The sequence below is a fragment of the Apium graveolens genome, chromosome 10 (genome assembly GCF_009905375.1).
Source record: "Apium graveolens cultivar Ventura chromosome 10, ASM990537v1, whole genome shotgun sequence".
Lineage (NCBI taxonomy): Eukaryota > Viridiplantae > Streptophyta > Magnoliopsida > Apiales > Apiaceae > Apium > Apium graveolens.
The window spans coordinates 153,697,069-153,717,419 of record NC_133656.1 but is presented as its reverse complement, the minus strand read 5'-3'; the positions used below and the strand labels follow the sequence as shown (position 1 = coordinate 153,717,419).

At 34.6% G+C, this 20,351-nt stretch overlaps 1 protein-coding gene across 1 annotated transcript; it reads left to right on the top strand.

Annotated features, from left to right (window-relative positions):
- Window positions 1–4,939: 4,939 nt before the first annotated feature.
- On the top strand, window positions 4,940–18,472 carry LOC141692989 (regulatory-associated protein of TOR 1-like). The gene is made up of 23 exons (XM_074497968.1): window positions 4,940–5,575; window positions 6,333–6,435; window positions 6,696–6,778; window positions 6,869–7,027; window positions 7,113–7,229; window positions 7,338–7,501; window positions 8,049–8,203; window positions 8,295–8,439; window positions 8,513–8,591; window positions 8,705–8,806; window positions 11,185–11,268; window positions 11,349–11,459; window positions 11,562–11,915; window positions 12,007–12,187; window positions 12,470–13,054; window positions 13,444–13,776; window positions 13,877–14,000; window positions 15,697–15,821; window positions 15,917–16,062; window positions 16,244–16,345; window positions 17,317–17,402; window positions 17,492–17,567; window positions 17,720–18,472. Exons 1-23 carry the CDS (start codon window positions 5,285–5,287, stop codon window positions 18,038–18,040), a joined length of 4,026 nt encoding a protein of 1,341 aa, XP_074354069.1. The 5' UTR covers window positions 4,940–5,284; the 3' UTR covers window positions 18,041–18,472.
- The last annotated feature ends 1,879 nt before the right edge of the window (window positions 18,473–20,351 follow it).

Here is a 20,351-nt window from a genome sequence, read left to right as displayed (position 1 = left end):
TTGCAAATTGATACGTTGCTTCTAATGTGGTCCTAGTGACGGTACAAATCTTGAAAATGTTAATTACAGTATCTGTCTTTACTCTTTAGCAGCAGATTTGCAATACCGGAAATTATACATGTTTTTGCAATAAGTTGCTGAGCTGAACATAATCTATCAATCTTTCCCTCTTTGTTGCTCCTTGCGAAAACATCTTCACTAAGCATCTTCACATTATAAAAACACACACAATATAAACTTTGGGTTTTTTGAGTTCCGGAATATCAACCGATTGATGAAAACTGTGGCGGCGGAGATGAAAAAGGATTTCGATCTGTCTCGTAGTATCGTTCAATCTACTGACTCTGCTGCTATTCGCTTCGCTCGTCATCTTCAACATTCCTCTTCCACCTTTTTTCAATCTCTTCAGGTTTCATTCATTATTATTTTATACTTTACATTTCTATTTGTCAATATGTTCTTTCTACTTGGCTCTTACATTTTACTACATTATGTAATTTTATTTTCCCAACTAATTAGGCCTGCTCATTCTGATTGTAGTTTTGGGCATCCCTACTAAATGCTTAATCGTAACTACACTCGTTATACAACACCTAAATTTAGTTATCAAGTGCATTTAGCGTTTTTACGGAAACACAATTATAAAGAAGATGCAAGGTCTATAACAACATCTAGGATTTAGTTTACCGATATTAGGGTTAGGTGAAGTCAGTGATATGTTAATTATATTTATAACGTATAAATCTTAGCATTCATCATTTCATTGACTTGTATATAGATTCCTCTCCTGAAATCTCTGATGTTATCCCAATGAAACTCTCCTGGAATGTTATATGTTTTGATCATATGTATTCAATTAACCTTACAAATACTATGGTACAGGGCACTTTCGGCGGGTAGGCATAGATACTAAAAATTTGTGGTGTTGTCTCAGTTTTAAAATATCGAAACGAGAAGACAGCGATTCTCATTTGATTTTGAATACATGTAGCCTCCCCACAATATTTCCACCATAAAAAAAAAATCCTAGAAGAATGATATGTTTGCTTTGTTAGAGATTTGTAAAATTCAGGTGTAATGTCTTTTAGTTCAAGTGATAGAAGTTTTTAAATTTGTTTTTATCTTCCTGAAACTACTTAGATTATATATCCTCCAATATTCTATGGTTGTATCCACCATTTTCTGCCCTCATTGTGCTCTTATATAACGGTCAACTGAGTCTTCTCTTCTTCCCCATGGTGCACAGATCTGCAACTACCCTTTCACTACTAGAGGAATTTTAATGAATCATATTCATTTAACATACCAGAATTTTCAGGTACATTATATATTATGCAGAACTCATTTAATCCGTATTACCCTTTTGCTATCTAAATGTTTTATGACTGCAGGTGACAGATACACCTGGTATCTTGAGGAGGCGAGATGGTAGACATTTCCTCTAGGCGAGAGAGGACTTGTATATATTTCAGTGACTTGTATAAATCTATTTGCAAGCGTCAGCAGTTGACGCTTGCCGTCCTCTCTTATTTGCTAACTGATGTACTGTATGTTCATGATCTGTCAAGAGAATGCGGGACCTCACCTTCTGATCAGGTATCTTTTTTCCATGTCCTTTGCAATAGATTTTTTTACAACCTAAAATCTGATGCAAATTTAGTTACATATATTCTTCATGTGTATGATGGATAAGTCTAGTCTGAAGTGTACAAATCCGACCTGTTATAAGTATATACTCCTAAGGTGCCTAAATCAAGTGGAGATTAAATCAGCCAGGCCTGGCATCAGATGGTTGATAAGTCTGGTCTAAACTCTAAAGTGTACAAATCTGAACTGTTATAAGTATATGAACCTAGGGTGTCTAAATCAAGTGGAGATTAAATCAGCCTGGCCTAGCATCATACTGATTTATGCCAATGTGAAATTTTTAATCTTACAATACTGAGCTGGCTAGATACCGGAAAACGGGACCTGATGGATCCTTGCATGTATCAGTAATGAGTGAAGCGGGGATTGACGAGGTTTGTATACTTTAAATCTTACAGCTTTAAATAGTTTGTATTTATGATGTCATGAAGTCCTGGAGATATTTTTGCATCCCACAATTGTTCTAGGCTTCTAGGTTGGAAATAAAATTCTCCTAAACATCATTGATACAATGAAAATGTTCTGGCTAAAAATATATTATGAGCCCCTTTTTTAGTTTGTAAGCTATTTATGTGATATGTCAGAAGTGTATATGGAAGGAGGGGGAGCAATTTTATACTGCTAAAAAGCACCAACCTGATATGTAAATCTACCTATAAAATAGAAAAAGGTATCTTCCCTGAAAGATAGCTAGATATCTAATCTGAAACGAAAAACTATTCGAATAAAACACTGCAACTTTAGTGTTCAACTAAACACAACAGAATTTAGTCAAGGGAATGTTCCTTTTGAACAGATCGAGCAGTTGGTCTATGTTTTGGTATATAATGGTGAGGATGCACCAGTTGGTCCTATAGTTGGCAATGCATTTTTTATTTTAATTTTTGATGTGATAAAAACTTTTAGGCACATGAAATGCTCAAGCCAAAGCTAGTTTTCTGAGAGTACTTTTTGAAAAATTTATATTGTTGTACTATCTTAAAAAATTCCCAATGGTACACAGTTGAAGAGTAGGGTGAACGAGATGTTGGTTTCTCAATTATCGAGAACTAAAATCCCTGATAGTGAACCAGAAAAAGTTGAAGCTCCAAAGCGTTTTTTTGTGACAGTTATATTCTCTACGTTATCAGTGCAGCAAACTAGTGTTTTAGCCTGGTTCATTTCTAATACATATCAAGGTAGTATTGCCATGATGCTGACTGCAGCTGACTTAAATATTAAGAGTTCTCTTATGAGACTCTTGACTACTTACTCTTTAATAGAAAATCTGGTCGACAAACATATAGAAAAATTCTGTTTGGGGAGCTGAATTGTTTATTTACATTAGCAGTGACGGACACAATTTTGTAGAATGTTCTCTTATGCGGTAATTTGAGAATGTTTCATTGTATTCCCATGATGTTCACAAACTCTCAGCTTTTTTATTATAAATTTGTGGGTTTCTGGTTTGGTTCGATATCTACTCAGAAAAACCTCATATTGTGCATTCCAGTTTTGTCATATTATCATGCAACAGCTTTTGTATGATTCACATTTGTCGAAAAGCACACCTGGAACCAGTTCCAGTACAGAATTAACCTCAACAAACAAAGTGGTCATAACGAGGACAGGGGCTTGCTGATTTCATGGGCTTAACAGAATTTAGGACATTTTTCAGTGCTACTCCAGTCAGTCCTCCCAGGCCAAGTTACGGATGCCACTGCCAGGCATGTGAAGATCAATCTTTTTATAAAAAGTTGTGAAATTGCAGTAACATAAGCAAAAGAGTGGAATGTGACAATAAAATGTAATTGTTGTCCCATTCCCATCTTCCAGTGTGGTGTCTGATGTGGTAGCATTTGAATTTCATTGGACACGAGACTTCAAAAAGAGCACAACATAAAGAAGTATCCGTAGGTTAAATGTGTAATCTGCCATATACTAATTATAACCCACATATTTGTCATATTTTTGTGTATATTCTGTATCACAAATGGAGAATAAAGTGGCAGACTTTTATATGGTGGGTATGCTTTAGAACTTTGAGCTTTTGGTAGCTCAAATCAATAATACATGATTTTGAATCCATGAATTCAACATGTGTTATTAGATTTTTGCTTATTGATGTATCGACCTTGTTACTTTTGTTATTTTTGTGATAAAATTGATGACACACCATGTTCAAGTTCAATGTATGGTTATTGGTTACCAACACCAAGTGGTAAAAGTATATTTTATGGCGTCACATGCTCTCCCCCAAAGTTATGGAGTATAAAAACAGGTATCTTCTATTAACTTTTAAATTATATTTATACAAATATATTCATATTCACAATTTATTAAGAAAAACTATGTTCATATTTGAAAATACATTTAGGGAAAATATTTAAATTTAATGAGCACCACTATTTGGATCCAGTTTTTTTTTTGAAAAAATTGTTTAAAATTTTGTTTACTCAATTAAAATAATAATATAAGATGCTGAAAATATTTTCTAAAATTTTAGGGAGTGATCAACTTTTGAGAAAAAGAAAACTAAAGAGTTTGAAATGAAAAAGAAATTATTTTTATTTTATCTCTAATTTCCATGGTTAATGAGCACAAGTGCACAACTAATAGAATCCATTAAGCTAATTTCCTTTTTTAATAACGTAGTTTAAGTTTGATTACATAAAATTGTGTTAACATATTTTTCATTTATTTTGAAAAGATACACTTTCCCCAATTAGATAAAAATAAAATCAAGCTATTACCACTTGTAACTTATTAAAAGCAAGACAATTGTGACTTTCTACTCAACAACATTGGATGTCTCCTTAAAAAAATCTAAAATATTTTACCAAAAACTCCATATTTATAATTCCCATACTCCATTTCTTTTAGCTTAAAATTCTAAAACACATATAAATTTACAACATTTACCGGCCTCCTTGACACTTACCAATGACACAACCTATCACTTTGTTAATTAAAAAAATTAAATTATCTATTAAAAAACAAAATGTAACCAACTCACGTCACATTATAATTATATCACATAGTCAAATTTATATAAATGTTCATACTTTAAATGATAATCACAATAATAAATTAAATTTTATTAAAAATATTTTAAATTAAACTTTATTAAATTTTTGATAAATACATCTAAAAAATTATAATATTATTGAAATTATAATATTATTGCTTTTCAATATCCAGTAAATGAAATTGTATTTTGATACTATCAAAAAATAATTAAAAAGATTAATTTGAGCTAACTATAAAGCTAAAAAGGAAACAATAAAATACATAGATACACTATTGCATAGTGCATACATATAGCACATAACACATTTTCGAGTCTCTCTTCTCTTCTTCATCATCCACACACACCTAGGGTTTCGTTTAGGGTTTCCAGAGCTCATACATATACATACACTTCAACTATATATACACACACAACTATAACTATCTGTATCTATACTTCAATTGAGCTGTAGTTAAGCATAAACCTCTGTTTCTTTACTCGAATTGACTCGAAAAGTTCCGATTTTTCCGATTGGTAGAGGTAGAGTTTATGATTGATGTTTATGATGAAGGTTCGGTTAGGGAAAGGTTGAATTAAGTTGAATTGAATGATTGATTTGGTAGGAGAGAGTGAATTAAGTTGGGTTGGATGGCATTAGGCGATTTGATGGCTTCTCGATTTTCGCAATCAGTTAGTTTGGTTTCAAATCATTTGGATCAGTGTAGTGTGAATGAGGAGGAGGTTGAGGAGAGGAATGGAGGGGATTTGGATGTGGTTAGTAGCGGATTTGGGGATAGGAGTGGGGGTACGGTTACGAGTATGGCGTATTTGCCACAAACTAGTGTGTTGTGTGATGGTAGACATGAGGTTTTTGAAGTTAGTGTGCCTGCTGGGCCGTCGAATACGGGGTTGGTGTCCAAATGGCGGCCGAAGGATAGAGTAAGTTTTGTGTGAATTGTTTGTTGAGCTGTGTTTTTTGTTGTTTACTGGATTTTAAATGACTCGACTTGAAGTAAATTATATATTGGGATATTTTGTGATGTCTTAAAAAAGCATTGAAAATTGAACTAATTGGTTAAAGATGTTTGTTTAAAGTAATTCGATTTGTAAATTTCAAATTTTATAATATCAAGGAAATTTTTTGAGATGATTACTTGTTACATTTTTTTCGTTCTTGGCCTCGTGGCTTATAATTGTGCTAATTTGATTTATATGTTTATACGATCTGCATCCATGAATTTATAATTGGAAGCAAAAGAATTTGGAAAACAGGTTATGTATTATTTGCGTATACATTGTGTTAGCTGCATTTGTAAAGTTTTTCAGGTTTTATTTAGTCTATTAGCAGGATATCCTAGATGTGTATATCCTGGGAGGATGTGCAAAATAAAGTGAAGTGTACAATTCACTACCTCCTAAACCCCAACCCACCTTGTTTGTGTACTGGAACAGCTACCACTTCCTAAGAGCAACACTAACTTCTTGCTAAAAAAATGAACAAGAGAAACTTGATTACAACTATTTCCCGTGGCTTTGACATTCTTAGTAGGGTGAGAAGAGTGTATAATCGAAGTTCATGCTTCATTATGTTCCTATTTGTTTTTCTCCTTCTCTTAACTTTCTTTTATGTTTTCGTTAGGGTTGTCTTCTGCAAATTTATTTCCGCCTTACATATTTTAGTGAATTCTTCTTGCAGATGAAGACAGGATGTGTTGCGCTTGTTCTATGTTTAAATATTACAGTTGATCCTCCTGATGTAATAAAGATATCACCTTGTGCCAGGATGGAGTGCTGGATAGGTACATTATCCCGGCCTAATCATCTCTTGTACTCTACTTTATAGGATTATTTCTGTATGGACATGTCATTCTATTTCATTGAGTATATGTTTAGAGTAGATTGTGGTGCACTGTTCACCAGTAAAGGTGGTGATTAATTTCAGAAATCACCCTCCTCCACCTCCAAGTGTGATAAAGCAAGTGTATCCTTTATATGACTGAAGTAAGCCTCTTTATCAATTTTACATTTCTTTTAAGCACCGTATGACATTGATATGCAGATCCATTTTCTATGGCACCTCAAAAGGCACTTGAAACAATTGGTAGAACTTTGAGCTATCAGTATGAAAGGTGGCAAGCGAAGGTTAGTATAGTGTTTACTGTTTCTTTCTATCAATTATTGATTTTTTTTTTCATATTGGTCTTGTTACTATCCAAATAATTAATATGTCAGGCAAGATATAAGATTCAGTTAGATCCTACTGTTGAAGAAGTAAAGAAACTTTGTAGTACATGTCGTAAATATGCCAAGTCAGAGAGGGTATTGTTTCACTACAATGGACATGGTGTGCCAAAGCCAACTGCCAATGGAGAAATTTGGTTATTCAATAAGGTTTCCTGCTGATCTGTAACTTAGCGCCTTCTATTCAGTTCTTTCCTTATACTAGATCTTAACGTCATTTCAACATATGGTGTAGAGTTATACTCAATACATCCCGTTACCCATCAGTGAACTTGACTCCTGGTTAAAGACACCTTCAATATATGTTTTTGACTGCTCTGCTGCTGGAATGATTGTAAATGCTTTTATTGAGGTATAGACAACTTGGTTTGACTTGTTTGGATCTTTGAAGTTGTAATGTTGTGGAGTCAATATAATTTTTCTTACAGCTCTCACAATTCTTATATTTGACTATGAACAGCTCCAAGATTGTATTCCTACCAGCTCTTCTGCTGGAACTCCTGCTAGGGATTGCATCCTATTGGCAGCTTGTGAAGCCCACGAGACACTTCCTCAAAGTGTAGAATTCCCTGCCGATATATTTACGTCCTGTCTTACCACTCCTATCAAGATGGCACTGAGATGGTAACAATTCTTCTTTTTCTTGTTTATATGATTAGGTCTTCTACTAATTATGTTTTGTAACTATCAGGGTATGTTACTATTGTTGTCCATCCTGTATGAAATATGTTTAATAAAGCAACATTGCAACTCTCAAAACTTGTTAAATTCGTACTCCGCAAAAGTGGAAGAAAATTAGGGTCAGTGAGTGGAAGAAAGAAATATCAAAAAATTTACTTCTCATGATATGATTAAACCGTTGAATACTACAAAATGCCGCTTATCAATGATAGAATAGTAGTATGCTTATCTGCTTTCTCATTTTTGTGTTAGCAGCATCCCGTTTTTGTTATAATTTTGAACTTTTAAAGGAGACAATTGGGTTTTTGTAGTTGTTGAATTTCAATATTAGGATTCATATAATTATCATGGTTGTTTGTGCTCAGAGTGGTCATTCGATGATGTTTTGTACAATTATACCACCTTAATTGGTTCTGATATGTAATAATTATTTTAAAATACATATGTGACTCCCCTTTCCAAAGTATCTCAATTTTATAATGCTTTTCAGGTTCTGCACTCGCTCGCTGCTTCACGAGTCTCTTGACTATTCACTGATTGATAGAATACCTGGTCGACAAACAGATAGAAAAACACTGCTTGGGGAGCTGAATTGGATATTCACAGCAGTGACAGACACAATTGCGTGGAATGTTCTACCACACGGTACACGAGGATATTTTTGGTAGAAAGTGAGTTTATGTGTCAATTTATCTGCCAAGATTGTGTCATAATTGTTTGAGTTCTCATTCTGCAGATCTATTTCAGAGATTATTCCGACAGGATCTGTTGGTTGCCAGTCTATTTCGAAATTTCTTACTTGCAGAGAGGATTATGCGTTCTGCAAATTGCTCTCCGATTTCGCATCCAATGTTGCCTGCTACACATCAACATCATATGTGGTTCGTGGACTTCCATTCTCAAAGAACTGTGAATCTTTGAATTGCTATCTTTTGAAACTTTAGGTAATTGCAGGGATGCATGGGATATGGCCGCAGAAATTTGTCTTTCTCAGCTTCCAGGATTAGTTGAGGATCCAAATGCTGAGTTTCAAGTATGTATTGTTAAAATCCTTTAATAAGCATGTGCATAAGTAGAATGCATCTAGATATGTGGGACACGATGCTTATTGTTTTACCGTCTTTTGTGGAATTTTTTCGAGCCCAGCCGAGTCCCTTTTTCACGGAACAGTTGACAGCTTTTGAGGTGTGGCTTGATCATGGATCCGAACATAAGAAGCCACCTGAACAGTTACCTATTGTTCTCCAGGTATTGCTATTTCTATGTAGTATATAGGTGCACTGAACTAGGTCAATATGTGTTTTATCTTTGTAAATAAAAAGCATTCAGCTTTCTGAGGTCATGTCACTATTTAACAAACAGTTGATGAATTATTTAACAAACAGTTGATGAATTTTACGTCATATGCAGTCTATATCCCTATCATTAGACTTACTGAAAATGGTACAAGTGTGTACAAGATTAAGTTTTATCTCTTACATTAAATATGAAGTTCCATCTTTTACATTACTGGACCTATGCATAATACCTAGTTGGTTCTAGGTATTAGGGCAAGTCCAGTGCAATGCTATAAGTGGTGTCATATCTATAATTTGAAACCAAATGCTAAAAACTTTAACTTCAAAGGGGTTCTATCCTTGGATGCAAATATGCATAAATGCATCCTTAGTTCTAAATTTGAAACCAAGGATGCATTTATGCATCCATTCCACATCATCAAGTAACCATAAATGTCATGCATAGTGGTGAACTTTATCTAAAATCTAGGAGAAAAAATTTTTAGTTAAATTAGGAATTATTTGGATGCAAAATGCAACTAGCATTGGAGTTGAAGTTCTATTTTAACAACAAAAGAAACATTTTGGTGTCAAATTATAACAATAGCTATAGCTATTTTGCATTGGATTTGCTCTTAAAGGTACCTTCTAGTGATTTACATGAAGCATCATAATTGTTTTTATACACACTTAATAGATGATTTTTCAATTTTGTACAAATATCTTATATTGTTTTGTAATTATTAATTTATGTATTTTAAATATGTATAATACTAGTGATTTTTTTAATTTCTTGAAAATTTCATTAACATTTTTATAATATTTTAGGGATGAAAACGGATATAGGCAGGATTTTAAAATTCCAGTTATCTTCTCTCTTACTAGCAGGGCTTCTGATTAATAAGGCTTCCCCTCTGAATTTTAGGACTTTGCTGGTAAATACGACACTGTCTTAACTTTATATGGTTGAAGACAATAGTAATCCAGGTTCTATTCTAGCACTCCAGGTTTCCAGTGTGGTGTACGTAGGAGAAATTGAGCTTAATCTTTTTGAGCTTGACAAAGAATCTTAGCCAGAGAATAGCCTCAAGGGTGTCTTGTAGAATTAAATTTTTGACAGCTTAGTATTAGCATCACGTGTAACAACATAATTTTTTTCAGTTAAATACTCATTGTAGATTTGTAGCCTGAAGAATAGTATATGCAACAATCTATACCAACTATAGCGCACAACCATATGAAAGCCACATAACAAGTAGCTGAACTAATTCTAGTCTGCCATTCGTTTACCAAAGAAGGTAGCAGGAAGAATGGAAAGACTGTTGTTTAAGTTTGATTATGCCAACACAACACAAGCCTTGAACAATCTTACGATATTACCTAGTTTAGTTAGTCGTAACTTTATAATTCTTCAAATTTAAAAACTGAAAAAAACCCGAAACCGATTAACGGTTAACCGAACCGAAAAAACTGTTCCAAACGGTTCAGTTACGGTTAATAGGTACAAACCGAACTGACATATACTGTTTGGCAAGCTTTTCTGGTTAAAACCAAGCCGAACCGACCCGGGGTAGTAGACTAGGGAGTCAACAGTTACTTCTTTGTCTCATTCTTTCTTGCTTGACATCCGTAGCATTTTATATTAAGATTTTTTTTTACTGGAATGGTAACCCACTAACCCTGGATATATGGTAATGATTTGATATTAATAAAACAAAAATGTATACCTCACTTATAAATCAATATGCATCTTGAAGTTTCAACTTTGTAGAAGCTGTTTCTCTTTCATATCTTTCCTTGATATCTTGTATTCTCTGTATGTTTAAGTGTTACCTGTTACTAGAAATTAGCTGATCCTATTAGAATTTTTGCCTTTGAATAACAAAAAGGTAGTCCAGGCTCCATTGGAACACTATTTTAATATATTGAACACATCATGGGACATAACTTTGTTTAAATTATTAGTTTACATAGTATCCTGTAATATCTTCTGCACGATTTCTATTCTTTAATGAAACTGAGAAAGCACATGAGCCATCTTTCTTCATCATGTTTTTGTCAGACTTGTAGAATATTTGGATATGTATTTGTCTTATTGGGTTTAGAATTCTTTGGTTAATTGCTTGCCATTATTTGAACTTTTTATTTTTGCTCATTCTGATCGTCCTGACTTGTGATATTCTTGATGTATTTTTATTTGATGTTCTTGATATATTTTGGTTTAGAATTTTTTTTAATTTTTATTTGGATATATTTTCGTTTTATTGGCTTTCGATTTTTAATAGATAATCTATGTTATCCCCAGCTTCTTACTGGCCGTGAAATACTAATAACCATGCCAACCTCTAGGTTTTGCTCAGTCAGTGCCATCGTGTCCATGCTCTGGTGCTTTTAGGAAGGTTTCTCGATATGGGGCCATGGGCTGTAGATCTGGTATTAACCTTTCAAGTTTCACCTCTACTTTCTCTTGATGATTGTCTTATTATATGCTGATAAATTTTATGTTCTGGCAGGCCTTGTCTGTGGGGATATTTCCGTATGTCCTAAAGCTGTTGCAAACAACTACTCCAGAACTTCGACAAATTCTTGTGTTTATTTGGACGAAGATCCTTGCACTTGACAAGGTCTGTTTTATAATTTCCCAAATTAAAATGTTTGTGGCTTTTGCTACACCCAAATCTTGAAACGTACTTGGTACGTACTGAAACTATCTTTTGTCTTGATAGTCTTGTCAGGTTGATTTGGTTAAGGATGGTGGGCATACATATTTTATTAGGTTTCTTGATAGTGTGGAAGCCTATCCAGAACAGCGTGCAATGGCTGCATTTGTTTTAGCAGTCATTGTTGATGGACATAGACGGGGCCAGGAAGCCTGCACTGAAGCTGGTCTGATACATGTCTGCTTAAATCATATTCAGGGTCCAACCCCAAATGATGCACCAGCAGAGCCACTATTTCTACAGTGGTTGTGTATTTGTCTTGGAAAGCTGTGGGAAGATTTTAGTGAGGCACAAATTATTGGATTGCAAGCAGATGCCCCCTCTATATTTGCACATCTACTTTCTGAGCCCCAACCTGAGGTTCATCACAACTTTTTTGCATTTGTGTTTCCAAAATTGATAATCTGGATATGTGTTAGTACTAACTTAGTAAGGATGGTTAACATTTCAGGTCAGAGCTGCATCTATATTTGCTTTGGGTACGCTACTTAATGTTGGATTTGACTCGGCTAGAGATGAAGAGTGTGATGATGATGATGATGAAAAAGTAAAGGCTGAAATTAGCATTGTAAAGAGCCTTTTGAATGTTGTTTCAGATGGGAGTCCATTAGTCAGGACAGAGATTGCCGTAGGTATGCATCAATTTTACAGCTAATTTATCTAATGTGCTAGGAACTTTTTTTTCCCAGATATTGCATATGGTAAACCTTTTGAAAATCTCTCCCTTCAAACGTTGCTGGTTTCAGAAGTAGAGCTGACATTCAGATTACATTGTAGTAAAAGTTGACTTGATGTCCAAAAATATGCAATTTTTTTGTTATTTTTTTATTTTGCGGAATAGCAATTCAGTTAATATGTAATTAGAAAGACCTCATATTTTGCTTTTCAGTTTTGTTAAATTATTTTTTTGGCAGCTTTGGCACGGTTTGCATTTGGCCACAAAAAGCACTTGAAATCAGTTGCAGCGGCAATGTGGAAACCTCAGTCTAATTCTGTTTTGAGCTCCTTGCCATCTTTTGCTATCAAGGGTACAGTTAGTGGCCATACTACTCCTAATCAGTATTCGCATATTGGCCCTGTTATGAGAGTTGGTGGTGACAGCCAATCGGTGAGTCGTGATGGAAGGGCCTCTACCAGTAGCCCCCTAGCTAGTTCTGGAATAATGCATGGATCCCCAGTTTCTGATGATTCTTCTCTACATTCAGATTCCGGGATAATGAATAACTGTAATGGCATCGGTAACCATATGAGATCAAAGCACTTGGATAACGCCTTGTATTCACAGTGTGTGTCTGCAATGTGTACTCTTGCAAAGGATCCTTCACCACGCATTGCAGGACTTGGGAGGCGAGTACTATCAATTATTGGTATAGAACAAGTTGTGGCAAAATCCGTAAAATCCTCTGCTGGAAATACAAGGCCAAGTGAATCAATAACTTCCCCAATCAATAGTCTTGCCGGATTAGCTCGTTCATCATCTTGGTTTGATATGAATGCAGGTATATCTCATTCTATTCTTGGTTTCTTGTTGTCAGCACCTAAATTCACACTGCTTTTTATTATTGCCCTGTAAAATCAGTACTGAATTTTTTCATCAAATAAGGTGTTTATGATGGGTGGGTATAGGACTTGAGGATGGCCGCAAAAGGTGGTGTGCTCATGTTATAATTGATATCGGAAATGAAAAACATGCAGTGCAATGTAGTATATAACATAAAATGTTAGGAAAATGAAAAAGATAAGAAAGTGTGAGGATACGATTGATTTGCAGGCTTCCAGGGGCCCAAAGTCCTTAAATGTAAAAATAACAGTACTGTACTGTTGCTTTTATGTCAACTGGTTATCTTATTTCTGGATTTAACTAGTGGCTTACATCGTTAAACTGCAGGACATTTGCCCCTGACTTTTAGTACTCCACCAGTAAGTCCTCCAAGGCCAAGTTACTTGGCGACAGGCATGCGACGAGTTTATTCTTTAGAATTTAGGCCACACCTAATGTCTTCCCCAGACTCGGGGTTAGCTGATCCACTTCTAGGTTCTGGTGGAGCGCCTTGTGCTTCTGATCGAAGCTTCCTTCCACAATCTACTATCTATAATTGGAGCTGTGTTCACTTTTCCAAGCCACTTCTTACAGCATCAGAGGATAGTGAAGAAATGATTGCTAAAAGAGATGAGAGGGAAAAGCATGCCCTTGACCATATATCCAAATGCCAGCACACTTGTGCGTCTACGTAACTGCTTGTTTCCTGTTCTTCTTCAAGACCTTCATAACTTAACTTTTGCTCAACGTGTTTAATCTTTTGGTCCTTTTACCTTGGCAGCTGTTAACAAGCTAAACAATCCTATTGCTACATGGGATACAAAAGTTGAGTCTGGTATCAAAACAGCTTTGCTGCAACCATTTTCTCCAATTGTCGTTGCTGCTGATGATAGTGAGCGAATCAGGTAAGCTGTTTATGTTTCTCTCTCTCACCCCATTTGAAGTAGACTTTAGTAGTTAATACATACACCCAGGCAGATAAATTAAAATAATTCTCGGAAATGATGTTTTTTTTTTGCCATAGGAAATGATGTTTTTATATGAACTTCAAAATTAATATTTAGAAATGAAATATGCAGGCAAGGAATATTCAAAATGTATGCGAGTTTAATTTTTCTAGGTATCTTAGACTGATATCTGAAAGGTAATAAGGCTCACTTAGCACGGGATCTCATGTATATATTAGTTCATAGGCTTAAAGTCGGATTCAGTTCTAAGGGGTACCTGACCACACACACACATATTATTATAACACACACACATATTATTATATGGTTATATTTTGATATTTGCATTTCATTCAGTGATTAACATAGGGTCGGCTTTAAAATTTTGGAGGCCTTAGGCAAATAACAAATTTGAGGCCTATGGAAAATTATATGCAATGATATACTTTTACATTTTTGTGTTGCCTGTTTTTGAGAAAACCTTTATTTAGATATTATTTTTTAAATAAGTATTGGTTAACTTACTAGGTTATGTAAGTATGTAAAACTATGATAATATATATTTAGATAGATAAAAAACTACTTCAATATTTAAATACCATATATGCATGTTCAACGAGTATATATATAAATTTAGCTAATTTTAGTTTCTCTAGTAATGTGAATATATTAATTTAATTTTAAATTTAAAAAAATTTAACGCTCATAATAAATTCACGACAATTGTGTAGATGAATTTTGTAAGATCTAAACTATTTTTTTATAAGTATTATCTATTTTTGTTTCACTACAACATAAAACATTTATAACTGTTGAAATTATTGTTTATTAAACTTTTTTAATAAACAATTTTAAATTAGGATTGGTGATAGGAGTGCTAAAAAACATATATAAAAGTGTGCCAACTTTTACAACTATAAATGGTCTACTATAAAAAGCAGGTGAAAATAATGAAAGGAGCATTTAGTACTGCACTTACAAACTAAATACAATGCAAATCATTTGGTCAAAAAAAAAGGTACATTGCATATCATATTACTAAAAGAATATTCTAGGAGGATGATTATAAGTATTACTATTACGTATAATACTTATATTAAAGCTTTTTAATGCCGATTATATTTAAATTATTTTTTTAAAAAAACCTTTATTTAATTTGAATGAAATTAAAAAAAAAAGAAATATTATAGGAACATATAAGAGTGTTTCATATTTTAGGGCCTAACAAGTTTGGGGGCCCAATGCGGTTGCCTTATCGGCCCAGTGGTTACACCCGCTCTGTTATTACATAGAGGCATTAAACAGTTCATGGAGGCTAAACTATTCTGTTCTTTTGTATATTTTTGTCATTTACAGCCTTTGCATGGTACTATACACATATGTTCCTTAATACTTCATTGAGTGCTCCATTGTTTATTGTTTATTGTTTATTTTAGAGCTATTATAAAATTATACGTAGAGAAGCTTAATCCATGAGTCTGTCAAAATTCTGCATTTGATCTGCATTTGATCCCTACATCCCTGTTTTAGATGCAGACAGAGTTGACAATAACATATGAAAAAATTCTGAATTCGGATGCTACAAGTGCATGTTGAAATTTTAAGTTTGATTCCGATATTAACTTATGTGTTATTGTTATTTACATCATCGTAGGGTATGGAACTATGAAGATGCTACTATATTAAATTCTTTCAGTAATCATGAGTTTCCAGACAAAGGTATCTCAAAGCTCTGCCTGATAAACGAGCTTGACAATAGCTTGCTTCTCGCTGCTTCAAGTAAATTCCTTACTATTGTGCAGTTTTTGTTTTCTGGTATATACTTCAAAGATTTTGTTTCAACATTACTTTAATAAATAACTTGCACAATGCAGGTGATGGAAGCATTCGAATATGGAAAGATTACTCTGTAAGAAGCAAACAGAAACTTGTAACTGCTTTTTCTTCTATACCAGGTCATAAACCTAGTGTCCGATGTGTGAATGCCGTTGTGGATTGGCAGCAACAATCAGGATATCTGGTACTTCTGTTTTAAATTATATTAATTTGCAATTTGGTGTTTGGTATTTACTCAACCTTTATTAAAGTGACCTTGCTTGGCATATAGTTCCAGAACCAGGATTTTAGGAAAATTTATTAAAAATTTGATAAGTTGTGTAGTACCTTTCGTCACAAGTTCATTTTTTTCATTTTTTCCCCAGTATGCTTCTGGTGAAGTATCTTCCGCCATGGTGTGGGATCTGGACAAGGAGCAGCTTGTTAATACTATTCCTTTGGATGCAGAATGCAGTGTCTCAGCATTGGTGGGTCCTATCTCTTGCTTCTAACTTATTCAACTCTAACACGCACACACAAACATATGTGTTGAAAAGGACCTTTACCCTTTGTTTTTTCCAAGTGTTTACACTTCTTCCTCTAAAATGTCTATTTTAACCCTTCTTGTTTATATCTAAGTTTAAAAATACATGGCAATAGAAGATTCTCATCCTAGAACTAATTGGATATTGATTTAAGCTAGATGATTAATCTTAAAATCTGTATGAGTTCTGATACAAATGCTAATAGTATTTTTTAAATCTTATTGTTGTAGAACAAAATTCTAGATCATAGTCTTGCAATTTTATTTCCCCTGATTGACCATAGTGCGTGATGAGGGGAAGTAAACAGAAAAAGGAATTTTAAAAAAGAAATAATACTTATATAGCTCTAAGATTCTGTGTCCTGAATCTGGAGCACGGAAAGTTGAGTGCTTTGATGGGGGGAAGTGAAAATAAAAAAGAAAATAAATTAAAAGCAGAAATATTACTGATATCGCACTAAAATTCTGTATTCCTGAAGATGGAGTACAATGTATACTAAAGTTCTATTTCCATAAATATTATTACACACAAAAATACACTTTTGGCATGTCCTGGAACTCATTTCTAATGATCCACAGAAATCAGATCTACAGAATTTTCTAGTGAAAGGCTATGGTATTGTTGGTAATATTTTTCCCCGATTCAAGGAGAGTTTTATTGAGCTACTAATTATCAAACCTTCTATTACTTCCTTTGTTTTCACTGTGTTACAGTGAGTGTATTAAGTTCAGTCATTTTTATAATTATGTTAGAGTTATATCTTACATATGCGTTTGTAGTGTTGATTGTGGCGCATCTACATTTATGATTTCATCTTCAGAATGATATCTGCTTTTTTCTGTTTATTTATCTCCCCGGGCTTGCCCAATGGGAAATTGTTAACATTCTGATGTATCATATCGTTTCTCTTGAAGTGTGCTTCTCAAATTCATAGTGGACAATTTGCTGCTGGTTTTGTGGATGGTTCTGTCAGAATCTTTGACATTCGAACACCAGAAATGTAATCATTTTGCATGTCTCGTTACTTTGATTGGACATTTGGATGTATGTGTTTGCTTGTACTGACTTGTTGTCCATCCATACCACCAGGCTTGTTTGTTCGACTCAATTACACACCCAGAGAGTTGTGGAGATTGGATTTCAACCTGGACTTGACCCAGCTAAGGTGAAGTGGAAATGTTGTATCTTTATCAACTAACTTTCACCCTTGCTGCAAAGCAAAATAGCGAAAAAGAAAAAGATTTAATTGCCTTAAAATGATTAAATAAGATTAGTAGTTAACTAATTTAATTTGGCTATACAATGTTACTTTTTCAGATTGTAAGTGCATCCCAGGCTGGTGATATTCAGTTCCTTGATGTCAGACGCCACAAAGATACCTACTTAACAATTGATGCTCATAGGGGCTCACTTACATCTTTAGCTGTCCACCGACATGCACCCTTAATTGCTAGTGGATCAGCCAGACAACTCATTAAAGTGTTTAACATGGAGGGTGAACAGCTGGGCACAATTCGATACTCCCCAACCTTTATGGCACAGAAGATAGGATCAGTGAACTGCCTCACCTTCCATCCTTATCAGTTACTGCTCTCTGCAGGTGCTGCAGACAGATGCCTGTGTTTCAATTTATGCTGATGATATTTTCCAATGTAGATGTATATCTGTGGATGCATGAAAGCGGGACTTGAAAGATGATATACAAAGCATTCGACAGCAATGCTTATTTAAATTGAAGAAATAGTTGGTGGCATTCTGTTTTCCCAGTTATCGCCGCAGTTGTGAAGTTTCAAGGGTCAGAAGCTGGGATCTGTACTCTACATATTTTTGTTAAGCCTCCAGTGTAAAGGGTTCGCAAGGTTGACAAAGTTCATTCCGGAGGCTTCAACTAATAATCTAGAATGTGGTTGTAAATATTATCTGTTCATGTTCAAGTTAAATCCCTGTTCTGTGTGTAATCTTTGTTTTCTTCTCTACCCAGTGTTCAATTTGTATAAAGTCCGCAAATATTTGAATATATAATATACAAAAATTATATAAAGGCATGTTCTTCCTTTTTTCTTCTTGAAATTGCATGTTCTTGTTCTTAATATAACATTGGTTGCAAACTGCATACTACCTTAAATGGAGTTTGTGCGTTTTAAATTAATCTATTTATGTCTGTTATGAATCTGAGAAGATTGTGATCAGCTTAAAGTTTTCGTTGGAAGAATTATAAGAGTTAGGTCTGTAGTTGGCAGTTTCTGAAACTTTAGGAATCCAAAAGTCTAATCCAAACACAATGATACCCCTTCCCCCGAACGGGGGGGAATGTGGCCGTGAGTGAGGTTGCGAAGGCAGTTGAGGTGCAGGCGGTGACTGTTACTGCATCTGAGCTTCAACGAGGAATGGGGCTGTATGTGAGTGAGGTTGCGATGGCAGTTGAGGTTAGAGCTGGTCATTTGTGCGGTCCGTGCGTACCGGGCCGGGCTGCACACGGGTTGGACATTCGGAAACATAACACTGAACCGGCCTGTTAATGAGCGAACCGGGTTCGGGCCGGGCACGAGTTGAAGAAACCGAAGTCGTGACCGTCCAGGCGAATAACCGCGTACGAAACCCGCGGGCTCGTGCGATTTACCCTGCTCGGGCTGCGTGCTCTGCACCGCTAGACTTCTTTTCCATTCTGCTACTTGATAATATATTATAAGTATTAATATATTTTTAGTCGGGAGACACAGTCACACATGAAAGAAGACGACACCTTATATAAATTTTATGAATTTAAAAATATTAAAAATATTACAAATGAATAAAAACAAAGATTATGTATATGAATTACAGAGAGAAACAAAACAACTAAACAAATGTGCACTCTACTAAACAAAACAACCCGCGGGCTCGTGCGGGCTGTGCGAGTTGCCTGGTCCGTGCGGCTCGTGCGGGCTCGTGCGGTCCCGGGTTATTAAAATGAAATTCGTACTCGGTTCGTACAGTTTAGTGAGTTGGGTGGGTTTAAACCGGCCCGGTGCGGTCCGAATTTTCTCCGGTTTCGATACGAGCCGGTCCTAAATGAGCGGTTCAAACCCACCCATTTGACAGGCTCTAGTTGAGGTGAAGGCGGTGACTGGTTCTTACTGCATCTAAGCCTTCATCGGTGGTTGTGGCTGAATCTTTTAATAATTACAATTTATTAAACAAGTGTTGGTTTAAACTAAACACTAACTTAAGATTTTCCTGAGTCAATTTTAAATGGTACTCAAATTTACTCAACTTCATAATTTCGGTAACAAAATAGAACCCATTTTTAAGAGCAATTTAACAAAGTTTTCTTACCAAGGACTCCATATGTTCCTGCAGATAGTATTCATGGGATGAGAGTTTTGCGCGCATTTTAAAACTACTTTAAAATATAGTTTCGTAAATAATTTTATAACTTATTTTTATTTTGAATAAAATTTTGTTATTAAAAATTTGATACACAAAATAAAATTTTAAAAAAATTATGAAAATATACTTCATATATCGATGAGTATTGAAAAAAAAACTATATATAATTAAATCGGACATAGGGAATATTCGTAATGCATGTGTGTACATAATTCCTCAATGTCACCATCAAAACTAATTGAAAACCTTGATATCACCATCAAAACTAACTCAAAACTCTTTCTTTATTAAGTCCCTTCTATTATGGGATATATCGTAGCCGTCTTCTCTAGGCTATACTCTATGGCACCAATATCATAAGAAACAAAAGCATAAAAAAAATTATATCACAACTCCTCACTTTTAGCAAATTTGACTGACGACGTTCACCATCTCCGTAACAATCTAGCTTACTATTTTCATATCACTAAATAACAAGGTCCGTGTCTACACTGAATGATAATTACACCAATAATATCCCTCTGTCCAATTGATTCTATACATTATTTTTCGGCACGCTTTTTAATATTCATTTAAAACA